Source organism: Engraulis encrasicolus, chromosome 10 (assembly GCF_034702125.1).
Source record: "Engraulis encrasicolus isolate BLACKSEA-1 chromosome 10, IST_EnEncr_1.0, whole genome shotgun sequence".
Lineage (NCBI taxonomy): Eukaryota > Metazoa > Chordata > Actinopteri > Clupeiformes > Engraulidae > Engraulis > Engraulis encrasicolus.
This window is the reverse complement of record NC_085866.1, coordinates 38,797,067-38,814,563: the sequence shown is the minus strand read 5'-3', so window position 1 is coordinate 38,814,563 and position 17,497 is coordinate 38,797,067. Positions and strand designations below refer to the sequence as shown.

General features: G+C 44.1%; 1 protein-coding gene across 1 annotated transcript; it reads left to right on the top strand.

Annotated features, from left to right (window-relative positions):
* The first annotated feature begins 262 nt into the window (after positions 1-262).
* On the top strand, positions 263-14,468 carry LOC134457067 (protein-L-isoaspartate O-methyltransferase domain-containing protein 2). Its single transcript, XM_063208830.1, has 7 exons — positions 263-396; positions 2,608-2,969; positions 6,146-6,248; positions 7,038-7,209; positions 7,714-7,837; positions 10,271-10,621; positions 11,768-14,468. The coding sequence occupies exons 2-7, from the start codon at positions 2,663-2,665 to the stop codon at positions 12,031-12,033; spliced, it is 1,323 nt and encodes a 440-aa protein (XP_063064900.1). The 5' UTR covers positions 263-396; positions 2,608-2,662; the 3' UTR covers positions 12,034-14,468.
* Positions 14,469-17,497: the final 3,029 nt, after the last annotated feature.

Genomic DNA, 17,497 nt, shown 5'->3' with positions numbered 1-17,497 from the left:
TCTCACACATTCCACAAATCTAATTTATTGATATTTTTTACATTCACTCAGACAGACAGACAGACAGACCGACAGATAGATAGATAGATAGATCTTATTTCTATGTATTATGTAAATAGGCCAACCTAATTTTCGCATATGTTAATGTATTTGCTTTTGGTGTTGTGTATGTAAGCCTACTGCTGCAGGCCAAATATTACACCTCTGCCGGTGACACACATTTTGGCGTATTTGTGCGTGCAACGTCAGTGCGTCAGCTGGCTAGTGTTTACATCCAGAGCTGCAGCCACACAGGCAGTGGATTTCTAAAGAAAACATTGAAAACACGGCTAATCATTCACTGACCGATTTTTCGCATAATTGAATGAAAGCACGAAGAAACATTATACACACAAGGTAAAGATTATTTAGCAGATTAATGTTGAGGTGTTTTCTAAAGTGTTGCTGTTCGCGACTCTTTGTCTTAAATCACCAGATAGCCCGCTAGCACTAAACGTGGCTGGGCAATGTTGTGGTTTTATGTTTGGTGTCGGTGTCTTTTTCGGAAAGCACTGTTTGAGTTACACTGTTTGCACGATCAGGATATTCTTGTTGCAATAAGAAGATTCTGAATGCCCTTGCTCGGAGCTGTTGTCTTGTTGTTATGCTAACGTTCACGTAACTGATAGCGAAGTAGGTTAACACAGCTTTGATGAGGTTCACTGAATTGTTGTCGAAACGCCGGTGTTGTTCTGTGGATTTGACAGCAATTACAACGCTGCATTTAAGCCATCAGTTATGACTACTGGTGTATATTGAGCCTTATGCGCTGCACACGGCGTAGTTTTAAATTAATTTGAAGTATCCCCATCAAGGAAAACATAGCCTGTCGACCGTGCACGACAGCGTCCCTCAGTGGACGATGGTGCAGTAGAATTCACTTTTTGAAATGCTTGAAAACAGATTTTGGCAAATCATTTATTTTATACACACACCACACACGCTAACTGAATATAACTTAAGCAGACAGCGTGTTTCTGCAATAGCAATAGCCTCTTCGAGAAAGAGAATCACAGAGTCGTAAGGGGAAAGTCGACACATTTGATACGCTCGAGCACTCATGGTCGACAACACGAGGGTAAAAGACTAGGCTAACACGTAATTGTGAAAAGTTCTTAGCATTTATCTGTGTTTTACGACGCCTTTGCCAATTGGTTCCCTCTCTTTGATGTTGTTAAGAGTTCTATTTCAAATGTTTTTCGCCTTTCAACAAGTCGTGTGCTTGCTGCTGGTGTTGTTGGCTTGTTTGTGGACCAGTAGCCTACCTTTGCTCTTGTAGCCTACTTGTGGAACAGCTGTCACATTATGTTGTGTGCTCCCTGCAATTGGTCGGCTTGGGAAAAGACTAATTTGAATGCCTAGAACGATCAACCATTCATGCCTTGTGATTGTGGTAATCGCACTACTGTCACCAGCCAAATATAAATTTAGCACAGTACAATTCAAGCAGCATTTGTCAGCACAGTATTATTCATCCACGAAAGATGAGGCATTGACAAAGAAGGACAAAACAAATGGTGTCATCTTTGGCAGTTGGGCTGGGGCAGGTTTTGCATTAAGTGACATGACATGTAGGGCCTAGCCAATGCTTAAGTTATCTATCTATTATGCATTCACAGAAAACACAATCCTCAAACTGTCACTATATGACACACACAATGAGCAATTCCTTTCATGTTTGTGTATCATTATTAGGCCTGTCATATATTAATTCTAGGGCTAGGACATTATTAATCACACAAAAATTAACGCAATATTTTTTTTTTAAATTTATTTTAATCGCACTATAATATAGCTATGATAGTTCTGGATTAGACCAGTGGATGGCAATATACTTATGCCTGATGGTAAACAGCCTGCTGAAACTGTTTTTAGATTAAGCTTATTTATTGTCATTATTCAAAATCCATGTGAAAAAAAAAACTTTTTTACTGTTCTCAAGTCAGATATTTAAATGCGATTGAAATGCGATTAATTCGATTAATTAAATTCAATGCCTATAGATTAATTAGATTTAAAAAAATGTAATCGAGTCCCAGCCCTAATTAATTCATTTACTTGGAAACCAAAATGTTGGTTAAATGGCAACCAATGATAAATTGTTCTACATGTCACTGCAACATATTGGGATCAGTTCCGGTCTCCTAAATAGGCATAATGTTTACATGTCCCCCAATGAACTCCATTCACTCTGAACCCCAGCTAGTGTCCTAAAGGGGCATGGTAGTTTATAGACATGACAGCGTAGAACTTTATGTCATGAACCCTTATCAATCTCTGTTAAGGATCAGTGTTGCCAGATGTGTCTGCTCATTTCCAACCCAAACGGTTCTGAAAAGCCGCCTGAAGGCGCTAAATTCCGTCCAATTTCAACCAAATTGTATTTATTTCTATGGCCAAAAAACTACAGAAAAAACCCGCCAACTGCAGATGGCTATCCCAAGCAGCCCAATTGGGCGGGTAACAGCCCAATCTGGCCACACTGTCAAGGTTCCGTCTCTGTTGACACTATTTATTTCTCCCCATTGCCCTACACACACACACACACACCCCTCCCACCACCCACAGGTCCACCCACCGCTAGCTAGCGTGTGCCTGCCTGCCTGTTTAGTCTGTCGTCACCATGGGCGGGGCGGTGAGCGCAGGCGAGGACAACGACGAGTTGATTGACAACCTGAAGGAGGCGCACTACATCCGCTCGGACCTGGTGGAGCGCGCCTTCCGCGCCATCGACCGCGCCGACTACTACCTGGAGGACTACCGCGACAACGCCTACAAGGACCTGGCCTGGCGCCACGGCAACATCCACCTGTCGGCGCCCTGCATCTACTCCGAGGTCATGGAGGCCCTGGACCTGCAGCCGGGGCTCTCCTTCCTCAACCTGGGCAGCGGGACCGGCTACCTCAGCACCATGGTGGGACTCATACTAGGTAAGGGGACCACCTTGGGTTACTGTTCTCCACGTCAGCACCATGGTGGGATACATACTGTACTACATAAGTAGGTTACTGTTCTCTGCTAGTGAGACTCATACTAGGTAAGGATCACATTGGGTTACTGTTCTCCACATTAGCACCATGGTGGGACAGGACTCATACTAGGTAAGGATCACATCTACTGTTCTCCATGTCAGCATGTTGGGACTCATACTACATATAGTAAGTATCTCACACTAGGTTACTGTTCTCTGCCAATGGGACTCATACTAGGTGAGGGTCTTACAATCCAGGCTGTCTCAATGGTAAAGTGACTTATGTCTCTACCTCAGCACTCTGGTGGGCCTCATAGTGATAGAGCTTATACAAGGTGAGGATCTCAAACTGGCTGTCTGTCTTTTACCTCAGCACCAGGGTGGGAGTCATACTACTGTAGGTGAGGCTCCTGCGCTGGGTTACTTTTCTCTGCTAGTGACACTTGGGTGGTTGACGTTGTGGGTGGGTGGGCGTAACACAATAAAAAAAAAAAGTTATTCCAATTCCTGAAAAAAATGTTTAAAAAAATAAAGCACTTAGTGGTCCGTGGAATTTCGCCTAATTTTTGCCATTTTTGGGAAAATGTGTCCTGCATCAACACATTGCATAGGCATGTCACACCGCAGGAAAATGAAGTCACACCACAGGAAATTGACTGCATTATGGCCATTTTAATTCTTTTTTACATGACTGACATCTGGGCTCATTCTAACTTGATAATGATATTGTGTTTAATCTTAATATGTGTTATCATTTATAATAAACTTTTTTCGTTCTATAAGAGCAGTCACACCACAGGACACCATAAAATGAACCTAAGCATTGCGTGAGAAACATTGCAATATGAAAACATATTAAGAGGTTAATAGTCACCTTAAACTTCCACAGCACTCTCTAATAACTGAGGTACTGACTGGTTAGGAGCCAGTCTTTAAGACCCTTGTAGTTGGCCTTGCAGCGATATACTACGATATACTGCATCGATTCATGACGATGTATCCCGATACTTATTTTCACAGTGTACTGCATCGTTTCATGACAATTTATTATTTAATGATAATAATTTAACGGAATTTGTCACTGGTTAATACAGTAGGCAATATTTCTGTTGCAGGGGAAGCTCTCTCCCAGATGCTTAAATAAAATAAACACATTACACACACATTGCACATTTGCCGAAGTAAATATCACAATGCATCACGATGGTACATGAATCGCATCGTGATAGAATCGAATCGGGGCATGTGTGTATCATGATGCGCATTGAATAGTCAATACCCATTCCTAACTCATACTGATGAATGAATGAACATCCTCTGCCTTTGCACCATGGGTGCATGCTTTGCACAGATGGTCTTACAGATTTCACTTTATATGTTGACACAGTGACAGGCTGTTTCTGGTGACATGGCGGCAGTGTGAGTGAGTGTGAGTCTACAAGGGGGATTACTCCCAAGACCAGCAGAATATTCCCTACCCTTGTGGCCAAGTGTAGTTGCCGTGTTCGGCTTTGGGCCCTGGCCCCTGTGGTACCAAACAAGCGCAATTAACTTACCACAACATTAAAGTGTTATGCTTGTTGCCAGCATGTACCCTCAAACCCTACTGATGGTTACTCTATCACAACCCTCTACTATTCCATTCTGCCTTATTCTTCTATGCATGCATACCTTTTCCTTCCCCCCAAAAATGACAAGTGGCTGTGGGACACGGGGAAAGGCAAAAATCGGCCATGTGATCAAATACAGATGCCCAAGGCAGATCATTGCATTCCACATGAGTTTCATTAACATGCCAAGGCCTTGGATATTCTGTGTCACTTTCAGCTCCAGTAAAGCTAGGACATAACAACAAGGAGCCATGGCCTGTGGAGGGAGGTTTGCTATCTCTTCTCTAGGCTGTTTGTTTGTTTGGGTGCTGGCCAAGGAGGTCTAGTTGGATTCCTCGTGGTGTGTTTTAATAAGCTGTGATGGAGTAGACATGCTCAGCCTTGCACAAGTCAGGTGCACAATAGTGTGTGTGTGTGTGTGTGTGTGTGTGTGTGTGTGTGTGTGTGTGTGTGTGTGTGTGTGTGTGTGTGTGTGTGTGTGTGTGTGTGTGTGTGTGTGTGTGTGTGTGTGTGTGTGTGTGTGTGTGTGAGAGAGACAGAGACAGACAGACAGACAGACAGACAGACAGACAGACAGACAGACAGACAGACAGACAGACAGACAGACAGACAGACACGAGTGACCGGCTGGGGAGCTGAACTGAATCAGACAAATCACTGTGCGAACATGCTTTATACAATCTGACTCGAAGATGACTGATGAGGGTTTGTTTGTTTTTTCGGGCTATCTCCTAAATCGGCGTTAACAGTTTGTTTGTAGCCTCAGTATCTGTAGATCGATAGTATAGAACAGCTTGTAGAGCTTCTGTGTGTATGGCACCAGTGTTTAGAAAGGCGTTGGCACAAATGACTCCACTGTGAACTTCTAGGACAAAGAGCCTATCGTGTTTAGTTTACCCCTTTAAATATTCAAGCCTTCTCACCAGCAGGCCCTGGAGGTTTTAAAGTGCTTCACCTGATCATTTCTTGGCCGGGGTACAGGTGATTTCAAATGGGACTCTCATAGCACTGTGTCACTGTCGCCGGCTCAAGCTGGCTGGCTGGCGGCTGGGCTGTTACTCATGGCGGTTAGCTCGCTGACCTCAGATGGTGTTGCCGGGCAACTCCGTCACCCCATTGCTTGGGGAAGATTAGTGTCACCACCATCCACCAGTGCCATCTGAGGCTTCTTCCTGCACTCTCCAGTTTTTTTCCCAGGCTCAAATCACGACCACCACAGAAATGGATTGTGAGGGGTAAATATTGAAATCCCGATTTGTTGCTCTTTTTGACCGCAAGGTCAATCTCAGACTTCTATATCCTGGTTTTAGGCTCATAATGGCTACCGTTAAGTGGGGAATTCTGGATGATTTGATCGTGTCAAAAATGGTTTAGTTGTCCACGATTGGACTTGTTTTTGGACCTTGGAAATATTTCACCTTTCACTTGGTTTCTCGAGTTCTGCCCTGATTTTACAGAAAACAACGGCCAAGCAGACACTGAAATCCTCATGACTCATGTGTTGTGATTTGCTGTTTCTTTGCAGGCCCCTTTGGAGTGAACCATGGAGTGGAGCTGCATGCAGATGTGATCGAGTATGCCTACCAGAAACTGGACCTCTTCATTAAAACCAGCGACAGCTTTGACAAGTGAGGCCCATTTTCCTCCCCATTCTACCTCCATATAATCTCTGCTTCCTTTCTCGGTCAATACTAAACTGAAATAGCTTCCAAAGGAAATGTATGGCTATCTCCCATGGACACATACTGGGAAATTGTGTGGGGGGAAAGGGGTCAGTTGTCACAGGCCTAGGGAGAGGGTGTCCCTAGAATTGTGTCCTTGTTACAATGTAAATATTGAGTAGGGGCCCTTTCAGATTACTTTGTTCAGGGCCCAGCCAAAGCGGTCAGCGGCCCTGGGCCCATGCATGACCTATGTTAGAAATCGATGCTTTGTGTCTCCTCTATTGGTTAACAAAGTTGTAATGAAGACGCATGGGCAGATGTTGTTACTGGATATTGTTCAGTGATGAGCTTTGGCTCTTCTTCCTGTTATGCATGAATATTGATTGTGTGTGCTGTGCACACGTGTGCGGCGCGCATACCAAGTAGCAAAGAGAGTCACCGGAGTAATGAGAGTCACCGGAGCATCTCAGATGTGGAAGATTGTTTTCTGCCTTTATGTTAGAGCAGTGGCAAACTAACATTTCAACGTCACCACATCTTTCCATATCTGAGATGCTCCATGTGACTGTCTTTGCTACATTGATTGAACTCAGTTCTTTCCTGTGACACACCAGATAGTGAAGATCAGGAGCGGGGAGGATAGCTTACTTTTCTATGTGTGTTTGTGCCCGAGTCCTTCTATCTCTTTGCCTGTCTGTCGGTCTAACGGTCTCTCTCGGTCTGTGTCCATCTGTGTGTCTTTGCCGGCTGCAGGTTTGAGTTCTGCGAGCCAGTGTTTGTGGCGGGCAACTGCCTGGAGATCCCCCCGGACAGCCGGCAGTACGACCGCGTGTACTGTGGCGCGGGGGTGCAGCGCGAGCACGAGAACTACATGAGGAACCTGCTGAAGGTGGGGGGCATCCTGGTGCTGCCCCTGGAGGAGAAGGTGAGGAACTACACCATACATGCACACACACACATAGACACACACACACCACACATTATACAGATTCATCACATACGATAATTGTATGTTCATTGTGTTTTTCAAGGCATGTCATTGAGAGTAATGGGAAATAAGAGGTCATTCTAAATGATCTGAGGGAATGTATACATGTGTGCCAGGGGAAGGGGGAGAAAGGAGATGTTGCTGTGTGGGGTTTTGGTTGTCAGTTAAGGTTGTGTTTTAAGGGTACTTGTGTATTCTTATGTGCACTTGATGGTACGCCATAAGTGTATTTGTTTTATCATGTGTTTTAAAAAAAATTTGGAATGCAAAAAATGTTGATTACAAAATAAAAAAAAGCTTAAGCATTCCACAAAAATATATCAAAGGTACAGTACTCAGAATGCGAAGACTCTCTGCACTGGAAGCAGCCCATGTCTCTCACCCAAACACAAAGGCACTAGAGTTCCACAACACCGACCTGCTCCCTCCCTACCCCCACAGCTGACCAAGATCACCCGCACGGGCCAGAATTCCTGGGAGGCCAAAAAGATCATCGCCGTGTCCTTCGCGCCACTGGTGCAGCCCCGGCAAGATACCAACGGCAAGGCCAGGAATGTCCCACTGCGTGAGTACTACCCACCACTACCCACTATGCACCAGCTCTGAACAGTGGCTAATTTCCAAAATACCACAAAAAGGTCACTTTTAATAATGGTACGGTCACTTGGAACAGTAGTAACTGCACAATGGTGTCAGTCGTACAGCACCGCTGTCTCCCTGGGCTTTTGTATGTGTGCCTCGTCCCAGGAGATAATCGTATGCTCTGGCAGCCTAAATTTAGGAACGCGTTTAAAAATGAAATATAACTTTGAAGATTGAAATATGATTAGCCGCTGCCTTTTCATGTCCCTTTTGGGAATGTTTCAGGTGTCAGGTGTTTATGGAGGGCAGGTGTACTGGGAGATCAGAGTTACAATGTTATAATTGGATGTTAAAAAACTTGCCAAACTATTATGATGACGAGAGAGTAACCCCCTTTTTTATGCAGTACAGTGTGTCATTAAGTTATCGTGGTAATGTTTGTCCTCTTTTTTTTGCCCTATGAAGAAAGTGTAGTAACAGTGAAAATACTGTGTGTGCTACTTCACTTTTTTTCTGCCAAGCAGGTGCACTTCGGCTCAAGGAAAAAGTCACTTTAAGATATGGCTTGATATAGTTAAAAGATCCCAAAGGGCTGACGCGTTGCGACTACTGTCTTCTTCAGAGCCTGAACACTGACTAATTCCCAAGTCCCTATAACAAAGAGGAGGTTCAGGCAATTAGGTAGGACTAACAGTAAATCCCATTACACCCCTTAGCTCTACGCCTTTCCCCTTCCCCTTCGTTTTGCGCATCCACATGTAAGGGTAGTGGCATCTCGATTCACGTTCAGACAGAAGGGTAGGGGTACGGGGAAGGGCTTTCCACCACTTGGAACGGAGATTTTCCGACACCACACTCCACGACGGAGGGCTACAACAGATTTCCCTGAATGCATTGCGAATGCCTTTAAAAATTGGCGACAAGACGCGGCATCCACAACAGCACACAGGTTTAAGGATTTTTGCCGCAATTGAGGGTTTTAAAGTGGTAATAATTATTCCATTGTACTAAGTTTAACATTGTCCTAATGTATGATGGTCCTTTTCTCCGTCAAACGTACATGAAAAAAATAGCTATTAACGTCAACCTAATGCATGGAATTGGTGACAGCTGTGAGTGTCATTCCGTGCTTGTTGAAGGGGTATCTCAATTCGTAGGGGTTGCGTTTGAAGCCCTACACCTTAAAGCTTTGTTTGAAAGCACGAGGGGCATGGGGAAGGCGTAGGGGTAGGGGTAGGGGTAGAAATGACAGTCCCCCCAGGAAATCGCGATGTTGCGATCGCGTCGTTTTTCGCAACTTCAATGAATTCCCGCGAATTCTGGATGGAACTCTTCACGGCATCCTGGCTAAAAACTCGCCCTGGCCGCTTCCCTGCTTTACTTAAGGACCAAAATTATAATAAAAAAATGGAAATAATATAAAAACACCAGAGGACTGGAATGTGTCAGTGTTCTTTACTTTCAAGCGTGGGGAAACACATTAAAAATCGCAACAAAAATCGCACCTTTCACTTCATGCCGCAACAAAATCGCAACAACACAGTAAGAAGCGCCGCAACTTTTATCGCGATTTTCTGGAAATCCTCGTGCACCATCTGGCAAATCCGACCGCGATTTTTTGAGAAAATGCCCGCGATTTCCTGGTGGGACTGAAATTACAAATGGGAAAGGCCCTAAGTGGCAGGTGCATAGACTCCACCTATCAGTCAGTTACTGGTGCACCATGTCACATATAAGTTGCAACGCATAAGCCCATCATATTAAAGACTTTTTAACTATATCAAGCAGTGTGCTTTTGGGAACTTTGGCAAGACTTTAACCACAGTCACTACTGAAGTTGAGTTTAGCCATCTAGTCTTCAAAGTTATTGAGCATACTGCCCAGTCAGATACTGTACCTTGGAGGACAATCATGGGTAAGCAGTTAGGGCGACAGACTTGTAGCCCAAAGGTTCCTGGTTTGACTCCCGAACCGCCAGGTTGGTGGGGGGAGTGATTAACCAGTACTCTCCCATCGTCCTCCATGACTGAAGTACCCTGAGCTTGGTCCTGTCCTGCTGCACTGCTCCCTTGGGGCACTGTTTCGGGCTGCCACCTTGCACAGGTAGGGCATACAATGCAATTTTGTTGTGTACAATGACAATGAGAGTTACCCAAGGCGGTTTTCACTTTCAATTGTGGAGGCACCCCTCCACTCCTATACCTCCGAGGCCCCCAGTCCCCACATTATGTCAGCGGTGAGCTACAAAAAAAAATAGCAACTGCCTTTTGACTTAAGAGGGTACTACTGTTGCATTAGATATCGAGTATCTGTGAAGTACAGTGGCATAGTAATGTACACTAAAGTAACGATATCATCTCTTTGCTCCCCTCCACTCCACTCCTATACCTGCTCCCCATTGTTCTCTTGCCATCAGCCATGTTTGAGGTGCGCACCCTGCAGGACCTGGCGCGTCTCTCCATCCGCCACACGCTGAGGGCCCACACGGGGGCCCCCGAGGGCCGCAGCAAGAGCCGCGTCTCCTTCCCGGGGGCCCGCGCCATGCACCGCTACGGCCCCCGCTTCAAGCGGCGTCGCCTGCACCGCCGGCGCGTGGAGACACTGATCCTGCGCGACTCGGCCATCCCCTCCCTCTCCGAGCTGCGCCACAGCACGCCCCGGGAGAGCGAGGACGAGGACGCGGAGGAGGAGGAAGAGGAGGGGCCACGCGGAGCACGAGGGGAATCGGCAGCAGCAGCAGCAGCAGCAGGAGGAGGAGGAAGAAGAGGTGGGCTGCCCGTGTAGTTGGAAATATCAACGTCTTTGTGCAATACCATTTGGTGCCTTGCCTGTGTGTTAGATGAAATGTTAAAAGGGTAATCCGGTGTGAAATGGGTTCCGTAGTGTTAACTAGTGATGCTGAGCGATAACTTTTGCCACATACCTCACCCTCATAGGTCCCCTGCAATCCGAAGTCAAGCGCTAGTTAGCCTATGCTAACATAGGGGCGTTTGCCGTGGTTAATCCGGGCATCGAATTAGCCATCCTTATAAACCTGTACTTTCCACCCATTTGCAGGCCTCAAAATTACTTAAATGTTCATTCCGTAGAGTCGTGGGGTTGTTGACATGTAAATCCAGGCACAGAGAAGTTTGAAAGTGCACCGTTTGTTAGAAACACCACCATTCGTACAGGGTTTCGCAACCGCTGATATCTAAGTGCAGAGATAGAATCAGCAAAGGAGATATGTCCAGCGTGTCTACTCACTACTCTTCTGGGTGGTACTGCACTCTAGGGGCGCCAACGAGTGAATGCAGACTCCATTCAAATGAATGAGCTGCGCTGTCTCGACAGTGCCCTCTAGGTGAACTGCAGGCACGGGTGGATACACTGGACAAATCTTCTTTGCTGATTCTATCTCTGCACTTGGATATCAGCGGTTGCGACACCCTGTAAGAATGGTGTTGTTTCTAAACAAACGGTGCACTATCAAACTTCTCTGTGCCTGGATTTACATGTCAACAACCCTGCGACTCTACGGAACAATGGCACAATAAACTGATTTGAAATTGAAACTACAACTGAAATTGAAATATAGTTGGCTTAATTGTTGAGGGGGAAACAAGTATGGTGTGGCGAAAGTGTGGTGACCCTAAACTTTTGGCTGGTAATGTATGTATTCTTTTTGAAAGGTAGAGTATGAACTACTTTTAGTATGTCTGCCATTTTGAATGACCAGATTGTGGCTGCCAAACGCACAATACTTTAGTCATACGAGTGAATATTAGGTTATTACTTAGTAAATACTCAAATGATCAAATTTTGAAATTGCCAGCATTTTGCATTTTAAAAATGAACCGCTAAAATCACATACTCTTCTACCTTTTTAAAGAGACAATTAAGGCTGATCTTCTCTTCTCCTCTCTTCTCATAGGAACGAAAGGAGGCAGCCGGCGGGTGAGAGGAGGAGCCAGGGGAGGAGGAGGAGGAGGAGGAGGTGGTGCTTGTGTAGAGGAGGAACAGGAGGAGGACGAGGAAGACCAAGGGAGAGGAGAGGAGGACGAGGAGGAAGAGGAGGAGAAAGGCAAAGGGGAAGGGCCTCAGGGGGAGCCGCCCATCAACATCCTGCGAGAGAGGATTCTGGGATTGCCCCTGCCGGAGCCGCTCAAGCTGTACCTGCTCTACTACCGTGAGAAATGAGAGAGAAAGAAAGAGCACTCTCCCACTCACCCGCTCCCGTTTCTCCGCTCAACGTTTCTCCGCTAAACATTTACCTGCCCTACTACTATAGAGAGAGAGAGGAAGTGAGATAGAGAGAGAGGTAGAGAGATAAAGGGAGGGGGGGGTAAATGACAAGTGGAGAGCACTCGCCCACTCCCACTCCTCCCTCCTTGTTTTACATCCCTCCTTCTCTTCCTCTCGTCTCTAGTTCCATTCTACACAGTCTCTCCCTGTCCCTCTTGACCCACACAGAGCAAAGGGGGGGGGGGGTGCTTTGGGCTGAACGGCTGGCCGACAGACTTGACTTTCTCTGTGATGTGAGAGTGAGTGCAAATGAAGATTTGTGACACTACTGGTTTGACTCCACACACCCCACCCCACCGCCTCCAAGTGTGAACACCCTAAGCCCCCTCTTTTAGGAAGTCACTTCAAACATGTGGGAAGGGAAGTCGTGGATTTGCCGAAGAGATGGCGAGAACGGAAAGCCTTTCTCTCTACCTGTCCTTTTTTTATTTTTTACTTTTTTATTATTTCGAGGTGGCACAGATTGTAAAGACTGCAGTTACATGAAGTGCAAAAAAAGGATCGGCTGTACAGCTTTGAGTGTGTTTGGGTCTTGATGAGGATGATGATTTTGTGTGTGTGTGTGTGTGTGTGTGTGTGTGTGTGTGTGTGTGTGTGTGTGTGTGTGTGTGTGTGTGTGTGTGTGTGTGTGTGTGTGTGTGTGTGTGTGTGTGTGTGTGTGTGTGTGTGTGTGTGTGTGTGTGTGTGTATGTGTGCGCACGTGTTTGTATTTTGTCCTGCACTGGTCCTTACGCCGGTTAATCAGGCACTAGTGTGCACAAAGCTGAGGGAACCCATTTGGATGTTTGCCCCGGGCGACCGGACCCACTAGCAGACAACAGACTGCGTTGTAAATTCCATAATAGTGGCTAATGTGTGTGAGTTTTAAGAAAGCTTGCTCATCCTGAAATCCCCATTTCCTTCAACTCTGGTCTGCAGCCACCCCCATCACCTTCAGCCATCTAAGGATTTCCATGTATACAATACAAACAATCTGCCATTTTCTCCATACCTGTTGCCAGCCGCTGTTCTTTATTATCAACTGTGTCGACATTCTACTGACTGTATTTCTGAGTGTTTCTTTTTTCTCTTGAAGTGTCTGCTTCAACATCCACTTTCATTTCCATGGAAAACTCCTCAGTTGGACACAGTGCAGTGTACCGTCTTGTTTTATTATTTTTTTCTCTCGTCATTACATGAAGTGTAAATATAACACTGAAAAAAAGATCTATCCAGTCTGATGGGGCTTTTTGCCCTAAATTGTTGTGTTCTCCACTGTTTTTGAAAGAAAACAAATGTGTAAAGATTATTTTGATGCTGAGGATCACAAGGTATATGGTTAGGTGTGTCTACTTAACTTACCAGCAAGAAGAGCACAGAGGAACAGGGAAAAGGCATAGTTGAGAATAGGCATAGGATGCACAGTGCATTTAGCATCAGGTTGTGTGTTTGGATTTGGCTGATATAGCTTTCTTTTATCTGGATGCTTTCATTTTTTCATCTTTGAACCAGCTTAACACTGTTGAGATGAAATTTGGGGTCGGGTGTTAATATTTCTTGTGTGAAGTGGGGTGGGACCTTAGGGGGGGCGTTGTTGCAGCGTAGTGAAAGATTTTTTTTTTTGGTCTTGCAAAGCATTTTTCTGTCTGTAATAGACCATTACTGAAGAACAATTGCGTACTTTTTCCACAAACAGATTCTGTTTACTTTCTGCTGCTGTGAATGATGCGAATGAAAATGGCTTGAATTTATTTTGTAGTTTCTAGTATCTTAGGTCTCTGGAGACCCTTTATTATTTTGTTATTGTTTTTTTTCTTGAGTTTTTTTCCCCAAAAAGCAAATGAGTAAAACCAGGGAGATGAGTATCCCATCCCAAATAAACACATGGGACTTTCAAAGTGCCTTATGAGCATACATACTATTGAATACTTATATTCATAAATATTCTAAAGAATAATTCATGTAACGTGTTTTAATAATGAAAACAAGATAATGTAATATGTTTTTGTTTCTTTTAACGTTGATGACTGTCATATACGTTGAGCCCATTCATTGTTTCCCCTTACACAGGAAAGAGAAGGGGGAAAATCAATGTACAAAGAACGCCAATTGGCCCCAATTACAGTCATTCTATTTTTTTCTTTGTCCTTTAATCATTCCCTTTGCTTTCAGCTGTTATCAGATTTCTGAGAGATTTTTATTTCTTTGCATTTGCTATATTAGATGAATGTAGAGGTTGTGATGTTTGCATAATGCTGTATGCTCTTTCTCTCGTATTCATGAAGGGGTTTTTTTTGTTTCTTTTGGAAGTTCATCTGCTCTGTTGGTGGTCTTCAATAAAAAAAATAATATATGCAAATCATAGGGTATTATTCTTTTTACTGCCCCTATGGAAAACAAAATAAGAATTTCATAGAATGTAAAAACAGAGGACCGTACGTAGATTTAATTGGGGAAACCACACGTCTTATGGACAAAATAAGAATTTCATAGAATGTAAAAACAGAGGACCGTAGATTGAATTTGGGAAACCTCATGTCTTATGGACACAAGCATTACTGTTATGAGATTGCGCTACACATATTAATAAGAAGTGGTCTATCATTAGACTTGACCTTACCTACTCCCAAGTCCTGAAATACAGTAGATTCATGTCATGTGTATCTTCTCTCAGTCAAAGGGGCGTTTGCATCTTATCCGAGAGCCATGTCATTCCTCTCTAGCATTAACCTTTGTGGTGCCTTCATCCTCCTCGCGGCTCCCTTCCCCTTCAGTAGCAGCTTTGGGTCTAATAACTCATCCAGCTAGCTGAACAACCTGTCTGGCGGCACCGGCGCTGCACTTTAAACTTTTACAACTAACTTGACAGACTGGCTTAGTGTAGAAAGTGTCTCCTCATAAACGTAGTGTTCCATTTTTTTCCCTGGCAGATGTTTAGCAGTGTGGAAATGAAGATCTTCTCCGTACAAAGGGCCACATACAGCACAGCGCAGATACACTGTAGGCCAGTGGTCTCCCAATGTTTTTCTCCAAGGGCCAAGTGAGGCTGTGGGCCTCAATCAAATGAGTGCCCCAACCAAATGAGAAACAAGTTAGATGTCTGGACAGAGAACAGATTTTGCGCTTTTACATTGTCTGTTATGAGACTGTTAACATACGATCTAACTGTGAATGCTTTGGAGAGGTATGATCCCTGAAGTTTTAGTGATCAAAAATCACACACATTTATGTTTTTTCCTTTGTTCTGACCTCATTGGCCCGCAGGCATTTGTTTTGGGTACCTTCTACTAAATGCCCCTGTGTCCAGTCCACTGTTGCCTCTTTTCCACTGCCCGTTTTCTGGTAGGCCTACAGCTCGACACAGCGCGACTTGGCTGCCACTTTTTGCTTTTCGAATAGGCAGGACACAGCTCAATCGTAAAGCAAAAAGTGCCGACCAAGTCGCGCTGTGTGGAGCTGTAGGCCATCAGAAAACTGGCAGTGGAAAAGCAACATGATCTCCAAAAATTCTGTGCTCCTGGACACGGATGTTAAGGACACAAAATCTGTGTCCAGGAGCACGGATTTTGCCAAAATTCCGTGCTCCTGAACACGGAATTGTTTTCCGTGCTCCTGGACACGGAATTATTTTCCGTGATGGACACACAGAAGTGCTCTCTTTGTACTTTCCACAGTCTTTGACCTCAGTCAAATATTTTTTCTCAAAAAAAACATTTCTTACTGACAGGTTAGGGTTAGGGATTGTTTTGGTCTGGGCACAGCTAGTATACTTTCATTCAATATATTAATTTGATAGCCTATCAACCAACTGGAAAAGGTATTTCTCAAAAATATGTCTTTAATGACAGGTTAAGGTTAGGGAATGTTTTGGTCAGGGCACAACTTAAATTGCTATTGCATTATTTTGCTTAGGATTAGCATTTGGTATGTATTTTCTAATGATAGAGTTAACACAGTGCTGTGATTAAATGGAAAGCACTTCCGTGTGCCCATCACGGAAAACAATTCCGTGTCCAGGAGCACAGAATTTTGGCAAAATCCGTTCTCCTGGACACGGATTTTGTGTCCTTAACATCCGTGTCCAGGAGCACAGAATTTTTGGAGATCAGGCTGGGAAAAGAGGCATGTCTGTATTGACAGTTCATTGGATGATTTCTGGAGTGTGCTGAATGTCCTATTGTGCGTTCTCCATTTGCAGACAAAAACAAACTCTCTCCTTTGTTGACAAAACAGGCCTTTTTTTATGAAGAATCAATTCTGTTTAGATAATTCATAAATTGGTCTTCTTCTGTGCATTCATCAAACATAATTCAACATTGGGCAGCTGTGGCCTACGTAATTGTTAGCCAATTGGATGGTTGCAAATACTCCATTTAGTAGCATTATGGATGGTCTCCTAGCTACTCCTCGTCCATGGCGCCATTCAGTTCCATGGGGCAAGCCATCTAGCCCCATATTACTTCGTGGACTAGCCTGAATATTGTGACTTTGTTCCAGTAAAAGTTGGCCAAGTGTAAAGTGGTTTTCTGTATATGTTGGGTTACGAATATACTGCTCTCCTCAATTATTTCTGCTATTGATGTGTAAAGCAAATTCTTTCTTTTGAGGACAAACTGTATTTCACTGCTGGCTCAAATCATTTCATCACTGATGTCGGTCAGACCATCCTGAAACTTCCACATTTTGAATCTGCAGGACACACAACATCTATCAAAGACATGGCTCCTTCATCCTACCTAGTATGTAAACATTAGTGTTTGTCATTTTGCGGATTTTCAGGACTTTAATGTATTGTAGGCCTACGTACATCCTAAGGGCTCCATGGTTAATAGAACTGATAACTGCAGGGAGGACAAACTATTTAACTTCTGACTCAAATCTTGTATTGATTCTGCAAATAAAACGTCAATAATAGTTTGCTTTACACATCAATAGCAGAAATAATTGAGGAGAGATGGTTTCTGACCTCTGATATTTATCATTTTAAATCTATTGATCTTGTGCCTCACAAGAAATACACAAAGTAGGACGGTTCATAGTGTGAAATACAGTTATGGGGAAATATAACAGCCTAATCTAATTATGACAAGGAATCATATTGAATAATTCTGTGTAGCCTATTTCCTTAAAAACAAAGAGTAAATGTAAACCAGTCACGAAAATGCCCCTGCAGATACAATGGCAATATATTATACCTTCAGAAAATGCAGGCTGTGTTTAAACCATCTGACACACTTTTGACCAGCCTTGAGGCAACCTGATCATGTTATCAGATGCAATCGCAGCCAAGGCTCATGTGTCAGAAATGCAGTTTCCATTGTCTTATTAACATTTAATTCACTAAGAAGAGAACACCGTTCCTTTAATGTGTTGTAACAGA

Excerpts from the sequence above, each read along its gene's own strand:
- LOC134457067 (XM_063208830.1), top strand. The coding sequence starts at position 2,663 with ATGGGCGGGGCGGTGAGCGCAGGCGAGGACAACGACGAGTTGATTGAC. Across the intron at positions 2,970-6,145 it reads CATGGTGGGACTCATACTAG|GCCCCTTTGGAGTGAACCAT; the intron begins GTAAGGGGACCA and ends GTTTCTTTGCAG. Across the intron at positions 10,622-11,767 it reads AGGAGGAGGAGGAAGAAGAG|GAACGAAAGGAGGCAGCCGG; the intron begins GTGGGCTGCCCG and ends CTCTTCTCATAG.